Raw genomic sequence first — 17,636 nt, forward strand, 5'->3', positions numbered from 1 at the left:
CCTTCAGTCTGGGGTGATTTCCAAAACAACCTCCATTTAAAGGAACACCAGGCAGTATTTATATATGGAAGGTATTTGTTTAGTAACTGCATTTCACCACTTTCCATGTCTGTGTTTGAGGGATTCACTTGGATTCTTGCTTAGCATATACTATCTGTAAGATCTCTAAAACATATATAGCCTTGAGTTTGTATTTATTTTATTTTATTTTATTTTATTTTATTTATTTTATTTTATTTATTTTATTTTATTTATTTTATTTTATTTATTTATTTATTTATTTATTTTGTTTATTTTATTTATTTTATTTTATTTTATTTATTTTATTTTATTTTATTATTTTATTTTATTTTATTATTTTATTTTATTTTATTTTATTTTATTTTATTTTATTTTATTTTATTTTATTTTATTTTATTTTATTTTATTTTATTTTATTTTATTTTATTTTATTTTATTTATTTTATTTTATTTTATTTTATTTTATTTTATTTTATTTTATTTTATTTTATTTTTACACAGGACTAGCATTGGGAAGGCATTTGTGAACAACAGTGAAGGAAAAATTGCCCCAGACAGAGAGAGAAAAAATGTGGCTCTCACATATGTACTTTCCAAAAAGCCTGCCTTGAAATTTTGCATTAGTTCTTTTAGTGGTAGTGGGTAAAAAGGTAAGCCACACACCCATTCCCTCCACCCCACACACTGATCTGTCTAAAACTGAGAAGGTAAAAAGAGGGAACATGTCCACCTACTAATATTGTAGAAATAGGGGAAAGACGACATTCCGACAGATAGGTAAGTAGGTTGGTGCAATCCACAAAAATACTGAACCCCCTGAGCTGTTAGATTCCTCAAAGTAAGCAAAAAGTACATCAAATCAGATGGCAAACTCCACATACTGAAGAGCTTGCATTTCGTTCATAGCAGGAAGAGTCCTTTATCAGAGAGTCCAAGCAAGTTTGGTTACAAGAAGTCATGGATTGGAAGCAGAGAACAAGTGAGTTACTTTTGTAAAGGCAGCTGAAAGCCTTTTAGGGGATAATCAACTATGAAAACAATTAGGAGTGGCATTTACTAGTAGTGTTGGTATTAATGGCCACAAAGAGTGCAGGGCTTCTGAGCTAAGTAATAACCTTCTAAACCAGAAAGAAAAAAAGAGACACTGCCACACACAGACCAATCTTAATACTGCCCCAAAGCCACAGCCAGAAAATGAAGAAGGGAACAAAAAGGAACTCCGAGCACTGGAAAAAGCGATTGCATGACTACGTGAGAACCCCAACCCAGGGTAGGAGATCTGCTGGCTCACCCAGCAGGTAGAGTCCACTGAGACTGGACAGGGTAAGAGCTACAGGAAAAGGGGAATGGACTGAAGTGTGGGGAAAGCTTGGACTACTGAGTCCAAAGACATGGCCCAGGGTCCGGGGTTCAACCTCCTCAAGCCTCCCTCCCTTTCAGGCTGATGAGGCCTGGCAGCCAGAACACAAGTGTGGGCAAGTGGCTGGCCCACCGCAGGCACCTCTCCACCCCCTCCATCGTAGCTGGTACTGTTACTTGGTGAGGGGTTGGGGTGGGGAGGGGAGAGAGTGGCAATAAGGGAGCTGTCCAGAGGCAAGCAGAACAGTTAGCATTTTAGATGTGTTTATGTCCTTCTCTTTCTCCCAGTTGTGATCCTTCCTGCCCTCAAAAACAACCAGGAAACAGATGGCTTTATGCCCCAGTCCTCAGAGAAGGTACAAAGTAAAACTGACTTGGAGCCACATGTGTGATTAACTACACATCCCATTCGGTCCCGCCTGCCAAGAAGCTTGGAGCCAAATTTCAAACCCAACCATACCGACCACATTAACCCACATGGCTAACAAACTACACTTTTCTTTTGTCCTCCCTTTGCATTTCTGCTTACACTGTTGGTATGTCTTGTTGTTGTAAGCCCACCCAAATCCTTTTTTGAAATGAGGCAGAGAATAAGCAAATGCATAAAGGGGGGTTCTGGGTTTTCTGACAGTAAAGTTATTAAATCTGGCCCCTTTCCCACGACAATGAAGCCTCCAGATCCTCACCCCAACCCTGCAGCCAGTCACTGGCATGCCGTTAACAGTCGCTCCTTTATGTCAAAACAAATACAGAAATGTAAACGCCCATATCTTTTGCAGGTGCACTTTAGAGGTATCGTGGGTTTGATTCCAGACCACCGCAATAAAGCGAGTTGTAATCCTTTTGCTGATGGAGGGTCTTGCCTTCAATTTGTAAAAAATGCAACATCTGCGAAGCGAAATAAAGCCAAGCGCCCTGAAAGGTCTGTCTGTATGCACATATGTAATGCTAACGAGGGGCTTATCCTCAGCAGCTTTTCCTAATGAGCAAGCAATTAGGTTGGAAATAGAAAAGACACATGCCACATAAAAGCAATAAAAATGAGATGATAGGAAACAAAATTGTGGCCATTCTAGCAACTAATGGAAGTATGTTACTGTAAACAAGCCAGTGGTGGTGCTGTACCCCTTCTCAGAAATCAGGAAACACCCAGAGGGACCAAAACCTGACAGGGGGTGGGGGTGAGGGTGCGTTCTACTTTGAAGTCAAGGAGCACAAGGCGCTGGCTTTTTAGGGTGAGACCCATGACACCCGCCTGCTGATTCTAAAAGACAAAGCTGACATCTCGGGGCTGTTTCCCTCTTCTGCGCTCTGTGGCCAGGGAGTCTTTTTCCAGTTTCCTGTTCCCTTCCGAGGCTGTTGTGTCCCAAACCAAAGGCGACAAATGAGAGGTGTGGTCTCAGATGAAAAATACAGCAATAGGTCTGTGCTGTCCTGATGAGAACCCAGCAGGGAAGCCAATGGCCAAACGGCTTTGCATACACTATTGTGGCAAGTGTGTTTCTGATATAAATTATCTGCTTGACTATAAAACTGTTTATCTAACTTAACAGAAACTGTTTCCCCGAATCTTGTCAACCTGCTGTGGTTCCTGCATCCAGGTAAAGGCTCTGTCCGCTCCTCCACCCAGGAACAGGGGCAGCCTCTCTCAGCTGACGAACAAGGAACAACCGTTAAGTTGCCTGGGAGGTAGGAATGCAGTAAAGTGTTAGGGAGGCGTGATTTATACCAGGTCTTCATGCTGATCACGCACCAACAAGCCGAGGGGAAATAGGGTTGATTTAGTAATTCCCTCACATTTAAGGAGGACATCATGAAAAACAACTATAGCTGTCATCCAACTATGGCTTGGAGCCAGGGTGGCATTCTTTTTGCTAATTTATAAGCAACAACATTTATCACTTCCTTTTGAAAAGTATTTGCCTTTAACATCCGGTAGAGACATGCACCAAGGCTGCCTCTGGTCCTCCCACTACCACCTCCAAAATGGATTGGCTGTGATTTTTAGCACAGACCATGTAATAGTATATCTATAAAAATCAAGTCACCCAGTGAGAATAAGAATTAGGTGAGTTTAGGTTGGAAGAGAAAGCAATCTTGGTTTAAAAAAAACCAAAAAACTGAGTACAGTTAAAGTAAACTTTATGGACTAATTACTGGCAAATCAAATTATTGGTTCTTTTAAACAGCTTTCCTGAGATAAAATTCACATACCATAAAATTCACCTATTTAAAGTACAATTCAATGGGTTTTAGTATATTCACATTTATCAATGGTATTTAGTATATTCATATTCAACTGTGGAACCATCACTAAAATTTAATTTGAGAACGTTTCAGTCCCTCCCCCTTCCCCCCCAAAGAAACCCTGTACTCAGCAGTGGCTCCCATTTCTCCCTTTTACCCTTCAGCCCAAAGCAACCACTAATTTGCTTTCTAGCTCCATAAATTTGTCTATTCTGGACATTTCATATAAATGGAATCATACAATATGTGGTCTTTTATGTCTGTCCTTCTTCTCTTAGCAAAGCATTTCAAGGTTCATCCATGTTGTAGCATGTATCAGTTCTTCATTTTTATTGCTAAATGATATTCCAGTGTATGCATCTACCATATCTTACTAGTATTTGTCCATTCATCAACTGATGGACATTTGGGTTGTTCCCAGTTTTGGGCTATTATCAATTGCTGGAAGCAAATTCTAGCAGGGCATAACAAAATGCAAGAAGTTCATCAAAAGGCTGATGAACCTTGGGGCTTCAGTAGGGCTGAAGATCTGCATATATTATTGCCTGCTGCCAGACAGCTGAAGGCAGTTCCCCCAACCTGATACTACTTTACTGTTTACCAAACCTTACCTTTGATACGTATATCTGCTTTGCCATAGGACAAAATGTGGGAATAAAAAGCCTTGGGCCCGGAGATTTGGGGAACTTAGTTACTAGAACTAAGCCTCTTCTGGCTCCCCCCAAATGCCTTCCAAATTCATATTTCTTCTCTAGCCTCTTTATTAATTTGCGTCGCAGCCCTTTCTCCAGATTCCTGAACCCTAGTAGATGTGGCTAAGACCCCACAATGAATAATGTTGCTATGAACATTTGTGGACAAGTTTTTGTGTAGACATATGTTTTCATTTCTTTTGAGTACGTATGTACTTTGGAGTGAAATTGCTGGATCATATGGTTTAAATGATTTTTTAAAACTGTTGGCATGAGTTCAGTAATGTATCTCCACAGTCCTATATGAAGAAGGTAAGAGAGATTTAACATTTCTCCATCCTCATCTTACCACCCAGGAACAAACCCTTTCACTCTTTCTGTCTTGCCCCCTCTGCTCTGATGTCCTCCACACTACCCCGTACATATCAAACACACAGTCCACCATGTGAGTGCAGCTCTGAGCTGTGAAACTCCCAAAGATCACTCGTCTCATCTTGTTTTCAAACAGGACTGAACTACAACCATATAATTCTTAAAAGTCCCCAAGGAAAGAAAGAACACAATTCCTTTAGTTGCCTAGTTTCAGAAATCTCTTCAAATCACTTACCCAAAACCATACACATACAATAAAAATACTAAAGGAAGACGAAGAATGGTCAGGTTTTTTAAACAAGCTTTAGAGACCACCCCCACAGACGCTTTCTTTACTTCCTCACTGAACACACTGTCCCCTGGCACCATCTAAGTTTATGTATCCTAGGTACTGCTGTAGCCTAAAGTGAATTCTGTGTTGACCTAACATAATAAAGACAAGTGTGGGAGAGCTGCTGTCATTCCTTGAGGTGTTTTTCTTTTGCTTCGATAGTCTTATTTGAACCTGTTTTCAGAGTCAACAACTCTACCAGAATGTTCACCTATTGCTGCTTCTGTAATAACTCGAACTTTCTTTTTTCTTGGTTCCTCTGAGAAGCATATATAAAATGGGTAATTATTGCTGCCAAAGAATCGCTGGAGTCAGCAGCGCTTCTTAGGAACTGCATTTCCTCCTCCCCCCACTCCTCCTCCCACCACCATTTCTCCCGCATAAGTTAAGAATTAAAGACATATTACTGGGATAAAGAAATCTGACCCGAAATATGTGTTGCAGCTACAATGGCAAGCAACCAAGAGCATTAACAATAATTTCCAATGTAGCTGGAAAGGTTAGATGATTTGTCTTTGAAAGGAGCCAACTCCGCACACTTTCATAGGATTAAAATCAGTTTGCTTTTCCTTCTGGACACCTCACCTCTCCTATTTCTACTCCCCCCAAAAGGCGGAGTGGTTGACACGCATAAACAAATGTTTCTGGAAATTAATTTTCTTGACCAGAAGAAAGTTCAAAAATAAATTCTGTTCTACATTAGTTTTCCTACACTTCACTGTGATCAGAATTTTTTGTGGTTTCCCTCTCCCCGGAGAGATAATACTTGAGTGATAACATTTCTGACACACAGAAGCTCAAAAACTGAAAGACTGACAACTGCGTTACCTTTGGCCCACAATCTAGGTCATTTCTGAGCTGCAGGTCATTTCTGAGCCCCTGACCTTGAGCCAGTGAGTTCTCTGTGCACCTGTCTGTCACATGAACAATGAGGACTTCATGGAGTAAATGCAGTAAGTGCTTCAAACAGTGCTGAGGGCAGAGTAAATGTTGAGTCACTAGGAGCTTGGATCATCACCACACCAAGACCACCACCTTCTTTGAAAAGCAGCCTGGACAGCATAAGAAGCAACCCCCCAGGCCTTTCATGCAAGTAGCAAGTGTCGTCATCTTTATTCCAGAGTCTTCCCATTTCCCTGGCTCAGCCACAGGTTCATAAGACAAAGCAAAGAAAGAAGGAAGATAGAGCACAGGAGAAGATGGGAAAGACATTTACAATGACAAAGCAATGGTACCCAACTTCGTTCTTTCATAGCCAAGTTGAAAAGATGAAATTTGTAAGAATATTCTTTCCAACAGGAGGGGCCAGGAAAGTTAGAAAAAATCTCTAGAGAGGCAAGTCCTAGAGTTGACCAGTCCAGAGAGCAATCTGTTATCTGAAATCCTTCTCTCTCAAGTGTGCATTGTATCCTCTTCCCCACGTATGTTCATACATGATCATCCTTGTTAGACTCTGAATGGAAGAAAAGGACCCTTTGCTCATGGGTAGAAACCTGGCGCCTGTACCTACCTCTCTCTGCGGCTGGCCGGGCCCCGGGTCCGGGCCCCGGAGGTTCAGGACATGCACCTCCTGTGGCAGCCCCGTTGTGCCTCTGCTGGCACAGCCCGAGAGGACGGTGAAGCTCTCCATCAAGGCCTGGACAGGATGGGAGGCGTTGACCGGCGACAGTTCACACTGGGCACTGGGCTCTGGACCTGCAGGCGGAATCACAAACACCCGTCAGAAACCGCAATCAATTGTGCCACAATCAAATTGTTCTGGATGGACAAGCCACTGCCAGCCCACCCAAGGAGTCTTTCCAGGTAAGTTGTTTCCAGAACTAAATGGCAAAAAAAGCTAGCCTAGTCTTCTAAAATTCCAATCTCTTAAATTCCTTTTGGATGATTTGATGTGTATTTGATTACTTCAATTCCCTTCTAGATGCAAAAGTCATGAATGTATTCCTTTGGATGAAGGAAACCTCCCATTTGACATCTGTGTTTAATTCTCCCTTCTCCTCTTACAAGAAAACCAGAAATAAATGAAATAAATTGCCTGAAGTTCCAATAATATTATGCATAAATAATATTAAACACCTAAAATTATACCCCAAAAAGTTTAAGTCCCTACCTTTCAAGTGCTTCTGCTACTTAAACGAAGCAAAATAAATGTAAGAATGATACAAAATAAGATGCAATGAATGGAGGCAAACAGCACCAGAGTATAGAATAAAGTCTGGGTCAAAGGTCTGAAAACCCTCTCAAGAGAGGTAGGATATGAGCAGAGCCTGGTCACTATTGGCTGCTGCTTCCTCATTCTCCTCCTTAAATCCTAAATACTTGCATCCCTCTTATCTTTAGCTCCTGTAGCCCTCATTGTCTCTGTCCCAAGACAACACAGATCTTCCTAAAAGGAGCCTCAGGTGTCAAGCTCTCCAAGCCACCTTCTAGACAAGCACTGTCCATCTAACCCAGGGGTGCTCACTCACTGGTTATTCCAAATGCAAATGCAGACCCCTCCCATCTCCCCAGCATGTCCTGCCCCTGGAGAACTGCTGGCCTGTGAATAAAGCCTGAGCTCCTCAACCTGGCACGCAGGCCTTTCTTGATCCAGCCCCTTCCAATCTCTCCAGCCTCACCCCTCCCACTGCAGCAACATCAGCTAGCTTAATGGTCTTTAAACATACCAGGATGTTTCTCAACTCCATGCCATTATTCAAACTTGTACCCTTTACCCAAATCTCTCTTCCAACCCCTCAACAAACATCTCAAACTGAGGGAGGTCCTCTTTCTCTGTCCTCTTATAATCGCTCTGCCCAGCACTGCTGTTTCATTTTCCATACTGTAACCATGAGTGTATACATCTGTCTTTGCAAGTCCAATGTGATCTCCCTGATGGCCGTGGGTGGGTTACTCATCTTTATACCCTCAGCACCCATCACAGTGCCTGGCTCCAAAAATATTTGTTAAATGAATCAATGAACTTAAGAAAAAATGGTCCCTTCTCTGATCAGTGATTAGAGCACCATTCCAGGCCCTTGGATTGGACTTTAAGGCACTGATATGGAAAACAGATTGCTACAGAGATGTGAGTACAACCCGACTCCATTCAGCCTCATTTCACATTGGCTGGATTGATAGGGACATCCAGGAAGAAGAAGGAACCTTCAATACGTATACCTCACACACCTCTGTGAGCTTGGTGTTACCCCATTTCATAGTTGGGGAGACTGGGACAGGGCCCACTAAACCTCAGCCTTCCAAAATAAAAAGCCTGGGTGCGCTCCAATTAGGTCTTCCCAACCTCTACACAATAAGATGCCCTCCAGGACTATAACTCTGGTCCAAAATGCAAATGTAGTTCAGAGCCAGGCAGTCCCACACCCCCACTGCTGTACCCTAAGCAGGCATCCTGCCTGGTGTGCTAAGTCTATTTCAGAACTCCTGGACATGCTGTAGGCTGGTAATAGTTATCGCTTCTGAAATGAAGTATGTACCTTCTCAAATAATCACTCCCACCTTCTGTGCTCCTGTACTGTGTCCAACTGCTTCCTAAGAGGCAGTGAAGAAAGAGGTCACATCAGCAAAGGCAGAAAGTACTGAGTGTACAATTCCCTGAAGTTCCCACACAGTCCAATGGTAGGAGCAGGTGTGCCCCATGCTGCTCCCCTCCTGCCTTCACCAGCCACACTGGGATGTCTGGTGTACTTCATATCCCAGGGCTCCAGAGAGAGAGTCTCCTACTCAGCTCGGGACACACAGCGGCTATGGCTGCTCAAATTGGAAAGCCCTTCCGAACTGGCTTTGTAGCCTCCTACCATGAATTTGCCATTATCACAGATTAAGCGCAAATTAAAAGTACATTTCAGTTCGATTTTTGTATGTACAAAGCTCCAACTGGGCTATAGTTCTACCCAAAACACATCTGCAAGAAGGCTTGCAACCTCCTCCTGATCGTGCTACCATCACCCAGCAGGTTATTCCTTAAATCTCCACACTGCCCATCTCCACATCAGGGTGGAAGCAAACACTCACTGGAAATACAACAAGAGGATAAGGTTTTCCACAGAGAGGGAGGGAGCTGGAGAGGGGATGTCCCCAGTGCTGAGGACGAGGATGCCTCACCTAGAGTCTATGCTCTCTGTCCCATCAAGTCCAGGACAGGGCAGACCCCATTTGATGGGCTGCAGTGCCAGCCATGGCTTATAAAAGTCAGTCCAAGGTCAAGGAAAGGGCACTCTGATCAAGTGATGATTTGTTTGATGTCTGCATTCACCCAATGGTTGCAAAAGAACAGCATCCAATCATTTTGCTCATTACTCCATCCCTTATATCAGCATGATGCCTGGCACACAGCATCACTCAAATATCAATGAGGGAAGATGGTAAAGAGGAAAGGGGAAAGAACCACAAGGTGATCCATGGTCAATGGGTTTCCTACCAATAGGAGACTCTATCCTAGAGTTCTTTTACTCTACCTAATAGCTGAAGCTTCAATCTATATATATATATATAAAAGCCTAAGCAACAGTTATGACCAGTTGACCAAACAACCAGTCAACCAGTTGCTATGACGTGCACTGACCACTAGGGAGCAGACACTCAATGCAGGAGCTTCCCCCTGGTGGTCAGTGCATTCTCACAGCCAACCTCCCGTAGCCAGCCAACCTCCCGCAGTCCCTCCCCCTGGCCGGCCCCAATCGGCCCTTATTGGGACTGGGCGAGACAGCCCCCATCGGCCCCTGATTGCTGGCCAGGCTGAGGGACCCCACTTATGCACGAATTTGTGCACCGGGCCTCTACTCTTGTAATAAAGGGAAAAAAATAAATCATGAAATAAAGGAGGTGGCATTTTGGGCCGCTAAGAATCAAGTCCCAGCCCTAGCCGGTTTAGCTCAGTGGATAGAGCATTGGCCTGCAGACTGAAGGGTCCCCAGTTTGATTCTGGCCAAGGGCACATGCCTGGGTTGAGGGCTTGATCCCCGGTTGGGGGGGAAGGGGCGTACAGGAGACAGCCGATCAACGATTCTCTCTCATCATTGATGTTTCTAGCTCTCTCTCCCTCTCTTTCCTCTCTGAAATCAATAAAAAAATATTAAAAAAAAAAATCAAGTTCCAGCTGAGGCTTCCCCACCCTCAAATGTCACGGAAGACAAAAACCCAAACCTGCTTTTGTCCTATTAACCCAGACACTCTCCTGGCAAGGCCCTTTTCTCCCAATCGCACAACAATCCTGTCTTCCCCATCAGCACGCACATCAGGCCCCAGCCTCATCCTGCCACCTCCAGGGTCAGCCCCAAGCCTTCCTGCCCCTCCTCCTGTGGCCCAGCCAACCTCCATGAACTGGTCTCTCCTCCTTTCCCATTTGCCTCATAGTGGTTCCCTCCACAGTCTACCCACACAATGCCAGACCCGCCTCCAGTTAGAAAAACTGCCCCCTGGAAACCAGGTGACCCACCCCCAGCCTCTCCCACAGATGCCGGAGGTGGCAAGGCCACCTTGATTCTTGCTTGACCACCATGGGGCCGAGTGTAGTGCTTCAGCCACAAACATGCTCCGAAACCCCGTCTGACTCATCTGCTCACTTTTGTGGTGACCTGTGAGCTCCGGAGCTGCGAGCTCAGGGTCTCACTGATACCCTCGGAAGGCTGGGAGTTTCTCTTGTGGCCACCGCTGGAAACCCACAGCCCTTCCTTCCCTGCGAAATGTCTACCCCACAGTCGGTAAGCAAGCGAGCCACAGGCCCTGCTGATGATGCTAATCAGCATGGCAGGAGCTCCTTGCCACAGTCAGCACGAACCAGGGCACGGTGATGCAGAAGAAACGCTGGCTGAAAGCAACATCACAGGCATGCTGCTGCTACCCTTGCACCGTGCTTTCTATGCAAAAGGCGTTTTACAGACCCGGTACTGTCTGAGGCCTCCCAGAAATTCTGTGACGTGGGTAGAACAGATTTCCTTACCATTGTAAGTAGATTGTTGCCAGCCACCGAGCTGGGCACACGTTTCATTAAAGTGCTTCCTGGCAGTAACACACCTCCAGAGACAGTCCTCCCTGTTGCTCCCAATCTAGATAGTCCCGTTTCTTCTGGGCATCTAGGACTTGCCCTGCCCGGATTCTTCGGGAGTCATTTCCAAAGCAGCCTAACTTTCTCTTGGTCTCAAAGTCTGAGCTGACTTTATCCTTTCCCACTGCTACTCAGCAACCTGATCTCAAGGTCTTGGCCCGCAGGGGTCCTCAAACTTTTTAAACAGGGGGCCAGTTCACTGTCTCTCAGACCGTTGGAGGGCCAAACTATAGTTTAAAAAAAAAAACTATGAACAAATTCCTATGTGCACTGCGGGCCCGGGACGAGTCGGCTGCTAAGCAGGGCAGGCAGCGGCACCTGGCGGGCCGGATAAATGTCCTCGGCGGGCCGCATGTGGCCCGCGGGCCGTAGTTTGAGAACGCCTGATCTTGGGTATTGTTTTGTTTGACCTGTTCTCCTCCCTCCTAACCTGAAGTCAGACTCCATATTTCCAGCTCAGGACACCCTCCTCGGCCACCAGAGCGGACATACGGCCTCTGTTCACCCACAAGTTGCTGCTTCTATTAACTAAAAGCGTTTACTGACCAAAGACAGCACAGATGCAAGTAAACCCTGTGGTGAGAAACTCAGCAGGTGACCCAAACCAAGCAGCCTCTTTCACAAAGCAGGGCCCTCCATTCAGCAGCTGGGCCCCAGTCCCGCCGTGAAGCAAATGGTGGAACCCATTAGGGTTCCATCCTCCTAATGAGCCAGGGTTTGATTCTTAGTAAGTAAAATGATCATGCTCCTTGTCTGGGCCACACGCTGTGCACATATCATGTCTAATCCTCATAACACCACATAAAACAGTGTTAAAACACCCATTTTGGAGTCGTGAAAACTGAGTCTCAGGGAGGCTAAGTAACTTGCCAAAAATCACATACCACCAATACCTGGCAGAATGGGATTCGAACCCGGTTTCTCAAACTCCGGGGCTAAGCTCTTCCCATGACAAGGCACTGCCTGCTTCTACCATGCCTTTTCCAGTCCTTCACCTGAGGACTTGGTCAACATACTTCTGGGCCAAACATACATATTAACTCATGTCTGATAAAATATAATAAGCTGCTTGGGTCACACTTGCAACCTTTTGGTTGACTTAATAGACTTCATAAACTTAATGAGAAAACATAAGCTCATTTCTCGTTTCACCAAATGTCTTCCTCTTTTTCACTAATTCTTGCTTATCTGCACATGGGAAATGTTTCTAAAATCTGGCTATAACATCAATGTCTAAATTCCCAGTTCCACTTAAAGAAAAAAAATGCAAATAGACTCACCCTTTCATTATGTTCTTTTGCTACAACACAGCATTCCAGTCTCGGTTACAGAACCCCCACATCCACGCTGGCGGCAGGCCAGCCCAGAGACTTGACATAATACAGACAAAGCATTTGGGAACAGATGCATTTGCTGCACACACTTTAAATTTAATCTGTCCCCAAAGAAATTAATATCACACCTCATGCAACAGAGTCAGATATTGGGCGGGGAGGGGTAGTTATTGTTTGCGAGAGGATATAGTAAGTAATTTTCACATTTAATAAATGTGATCCTTAAGCATTCTAAATACCAGTGCATACCACGTTGACACAAACATCTGGTACCTATTCCACATAATTTCCAGCACACTGATTCCCCATATCACCCAGGGTACTAATGAGGAGCGTGTGTTCAGCTGTAATAAAAAAATGGTAAAGATGCAGAGGGAGTCAAGGGGTAACATTATAGCCTGGGACCAAGACATTGCAGTGGGGAGATTTTATTCCAACAACACCATTGGCTAATAAGGGTTTCTGTTATTGTCCCACAGGGAATTCTGCAATGCTGTCAGCTGCAAAGAGGGACAAACTCCCACAGACTGTGGAACCGGGCACTGCAGGATCATTCTGCCCCTGGGCCGAAAATCCCTTCTGCCCCCATGGGGCGCAAGAATCCCTAAGAAAGGGCGTCCGAGATGATTTCCCAGCCAATAGCACAGCCTGGCTCTAACTGAGCTTTATGGGAGGGAATGTGACAAACACTGGGATGTGATGCAGAAGCAAAGCTCCAAGAAAAAACACCTGGAAGGCCCTGGGCTCAGGAGGGCCTGCAGTGTACACAACATGTGCTGATGTTTATACCCTCTCAAATTACAACTCATTGGAGCGACAGCCCCTTGGGAACAGAGCTGCGGAATGTACCGCCATTAAAATCCAAAGCGGGCCCTTCTACCACAGCCCCCACCTGGGTTTTTCAGCAATCAAACTTGGCTTAAGGCTGAAGCGTATCCCTGGTGGGAAAAAGACAAAGCCCTAAAACCTCTATGATAGATTTCTCAAGGGGGTAGCCAGATTTTTCTACAGCACAAACCCTCAGGCATAGCTTATCATAGTTCCTCTCAAGCTCCAAGTGAATATCTAAATCCAAACCTTCCTCTTGACAAACTGACCCTCTTCCAAGAAGTCAACTGCCAGCTTGTTGGGCCAAAAGCCAGTGCATATTTGTATATTGTTGTGTTGAAACCATGGCGCAACCATGTTGGAGAATTTCCTGTTCAAGGGCGTTTTTAAATGTTCAAAGGAAAACAATGGGCAGAGCTTCTTTAAGAATCTAAATTCTCCCAGTGTGGGGAAGTGCCAAGCTCCCAAGGGTGCTCACTCTGCCATCTAAGCAAGACACCTCTATACAGCCAAGAGGTATCAGGAGGGATTTAGGCAGCTCTGTGAGGAAGTGGGGGTGGTTCGTTGTGGAAGCGGGGGCGGGCAGGGTTTATAACCTGAAGAGAAAAGGAGGCAGAGAGGGCATGTTCCAGAAGTTGCCACTGGGTAGGGCAGAGGTAAAGTGCCCGTATTAAAGACACAGTGGCCTAGGAGGAACATGGGACCAGGGGATAGAAGAGCTGCATTTTAGACCCAGACCTGCCCCTTATTAGTTGTCTGACCTGTCTTTAAGCTTCTCATGCTCTCCCTCTCTCTTACTCTATGACAGGCTTGACTTGTAGATCAAATAAGGTACTCGATATACACATTCTTTACAAATTTCAAGTACTATTAGAGACGTACAGTTCCCTGGGGGGGGTGGAGGGGGAACAGGGGAAGGAGAAATGAATGAATGAAAACACTTTCTCCAACTGAAAAAAAAAATGTTTTCTTTATGAGCTTTTAGAATGATTAATAAACTATCTAAGATAGGATGTTCTTATACGACTCCCTAGCCATTACTCCCCAAAAATTATTTCTAAGAGGTTCACTGGGAAGATTTAAAATAAAACTATGTACAGTATTAGAGAAAAAATTCCTGTTATCTGAGCACATTCTGAAAGTGCAACTCCCGAAGGTGAGAAGATATGTTTCTCTCCCTCCCCCGGGAATTACGAAAATCAGGAAAGGGGTCATCTGGCTCCATCGTGGCTGACCTCTTGTTGCTTACTCTCACTCTACAAGAAAGTATACCTGTTCCTGTGCTTTTAAAATATATATTTTTAATTGATTTCAGAGAGGAAGAAAAAAAGGAGAGAAAGATAGAAACATCAATGATGAGAGAGAAGCCCTGATGGGCTGCCTTCTGCATGCCCCCTACTGAGGATCGAGCCCACAACCTGGACATGAACCTCCTGGTTCATAGGTTGACGCTCAACCACTGAACCACACCGGCTGGGCTAAGACCTAAAGGAAGCTGAGAATGAAGGAGACACTGGCCACAGTACTCATTTATGAGGAGACTGGAACTTATGGGATGCTACTGCCTAAATGGCTCAGCACAGAGACCAGCAACATATCTGAAGATTTGGAGAATGAGAGAAAATAGAATCTGTTTTCTCCCACTATGGAGTTTGAGACACACAAAATAATAAAAAGAACATATACTCCTTTATTAAATGGAAAATAATTGATCCAGTTTTAAAATATTATACATAATTTAGACCCATGACTAATAAAAATTATAATTTAATGCCTACAAATGCATTATTCTGTGGCAGGTCTGGACAGCTGCCCCGCATTAATCCTGAGGGATGCCATCACCAAACTCCTTCATCTCTCAGACCTCAACTTATATCCAAGAGAGTGGCTAGTCTAACGTTTTTCATTTTTCTTTACCTCTAGCAAGCTGGTGTCTGATAAGAAGGAAAAGGATGAGAGCCCTCGCTGGTTTGGCTCAGTGGATAGAGTGCCGGCCTGCGGACCAGGTTTGATTCTGGTCAAGGGCACGTACCTTGGTCGTATGCCCCTCTGCAGCCCGGGCTCTGGTTGGGGCCCATGCAGGAGGCAACCAATTGATGTGTTTCTCTCACATTGATGTTTCTCTCTGTCTTTCCCTTTCTCTTCCACTCTCTAAAAGATCAATGGGAAAAATATCCTCAGGTGAGGATTAACCAATAAATAAATAAATAAATAAATAAATAAATAAATAAATAAATAAATAAATAAATAAAAAGATGAGAGAAACAGAGGCAAGCATGTGCACAGAAACGCAGAGGTCTCACACTGCACAGGGCATTTTCTAGGGCTAGTGAGCCCTCGGTGAGGATTGGGGTGCAGGGGCTGGACAAGTGACAAGACAATAAGTTGCAAGTGCGGGGATGGTCAGGAAGGGTGGAAAAGGTAAACCGTAACTGCTGGGAAGTCAAATCACAGCCTGTAACCATTGGTCCTGATTATAGACAGGAGACAAGAGATTAAAAAAGGAAAATCTACCAACTTTGGGTTGGCCATGCAAAATATTACTAATTACAGCCATGTGTACAAACGGGGCCATGAACTGAAAATACGGTTCCTTTAGGATTTTATATATAATCAGGGCACTCAACAATTGAGTTGTTAGAGAAATGAAGGAAATGCTTCACACGAATGCTGAGTTTACCAAGCATCAATAGATACACGGTGAATCCCATTACAAGACTAAACCGCAGTCCTCCCTCCTCAAGCTGGGTAGCTCACTGCTCAGGTGCTTCTTCTTTCAAGAGGCAAAAAGAGAGGACGGTTTGTAGAGAAATCAATGAATAACTAACGTGCTCTTGCTCCCTTCACAGGGCAGCTTACAGGGCTCAGGGGAATCCACGGAGCTTGGGTTTCCAGGTTTTGCATCCGTTGTGGGCAAACCAAGCAGCACATTGATAGGACTCTCAGTGTAGTCCAGGGACTACTGGGCCTCAGGAAGGCAGAAGGGTTGTGCCCAGCTAAGTAAAGCTGATGCAGAGCCACATTTTTATACCTAAGCTCAGAGATTCCGTAAACCTGTTATACCCATTATGCTTTTCCATTATGGCCAATATCAGCTTTTAGTTACAAATCTAGTGTTCATTCATGTGGGCATGTGTTTGTGCATCTTCTGCTTCACTTGAGGGCAAGGGCCATGCTTCTTTTGCTGATCCTGCCTATCCCGGTGCTCAGCACAGCGCCTGCACATGGCAAGTGTTCACAAATACTATAAAATCCTCAGTCAAATAAACAAAACCCTAATTCGCTGTGGACCATGGAACCCTATCTCAGCCCTGCCACACTTCCGCTCTGTAACCTGGGGTAGTTATTTAACCGTTCTGTCTCTCTGCTATAGGGAGGGGGTTATAATAGTATCTGCCCCATAAGACTGTTCTTAGGAGTAACTCATTTATATTATCATACAACTGTACTTACTATTACCATCTCTTCAGCTATGGGATGTGTTCAGAAAAAAAAATACTTTTTAATCTATCTCAACCTCCTTTTGCATTAGGAGTCAGAATATTAGAGCTCAATATCCTCCCTATCACCCAGTAGGTTTTTTATTTTATTTTAAATATATTTGTATTGATTTCAGAGAGGAAGGGAGAGAGAGAGAAAAACATCAATGATGAGAGAGTATCATTGTTTGGCTGCCTCCTGCACGCCCCCTACTGGGGATCGAGCCCACAACCCAGGTATGTGCCCTGACCAGGAATCGACCTCTTGATTCACAGGTCGACGCTCAACGACTGAGCCATGCCAGGCTTTGAGAGACTGTTATAAACTAGTTGATGAAAAGGCCTTCTCTTCCCGTCCTTCCTAGTTTTCAGACAAGTTCTGCCATGGCTTCTGATCCTAAATATGCAAAACTAATGTACCAAGATAGGTCTGACCAGGATCCTCAGTTTTAATGGGCTCTATTAGAAAATTTCATGATCCAACCAAAATGTCATGCTATATATGTCTTCATTATTTATATACTCAACTACTTCTAGAAAGGAAATCGAGGGGCTTTTAATAAAAAATAAACAGAAACAGGCCAGAAAACCCACTTCAGCTGCCAATCAATTAAAAAGTGGCTATGGCCAAAAAAAAAAAAAAGAAAAAAAAGAAAAGAAAAGAAAGAAATCTAATTGAAGCACTTACCTGAAGGAAACTACTTAATTTGAGCATCCAACCTACCTCTGAGCTTCCTGACAGTGAAGGTAAAAGAAAAAGTGATGCTTATGAGATTTCATAAAAAGGAAACAAATCAGCTGTTTGGATAAGAAAAATATCTTTCCTAAGTCTGAATTTAAGAGGCCTATAATAGCGTGAGGATCAGTGATTTCTAAAAAGTCATTTTACAAAACCATAAACATAACTTTTTTATATGGCCTCATGCA

At 44.1% G+C, this 17,636-nt stretch overlaps 1 protein-coding gene across 1 annotated transcript in view; it reads right to left on the minus strand.

The window, feature by feature from the left end:
- The window catches only part of TGFBR3 (transforming growth factor beta receptor 3), a 211,997-nt gene that overhangs the window by 115,358 nt on the left and 79,003 nt on the right, over positions 1 to 17,636 (minus strand). Inside the window, exon 3 of the mRNA XM_080654990.1 lies at positions 6,533 to 6,717. Within this exon, the coding sequence (XP_080511116.1) occupies positions 6,533 to 6,717 (185 nt within the window). The remainder of the gene's footprint in view (positions 1 to 6,532; positions 6,718 to 17,636) is intronic.

Source organism: Plecotus auritus, assembly GCF_963455305.1.
Source record: "Plecotus auritus genome assembly, chromosome: 2".
In the NCBI taxonomy this organism is placed as follows: Eukaryota; Metazoa; Chordata; class Mammalia; order Chiroptera; family Vespertilionidae; genus Plecotus; species Plecotus auritus.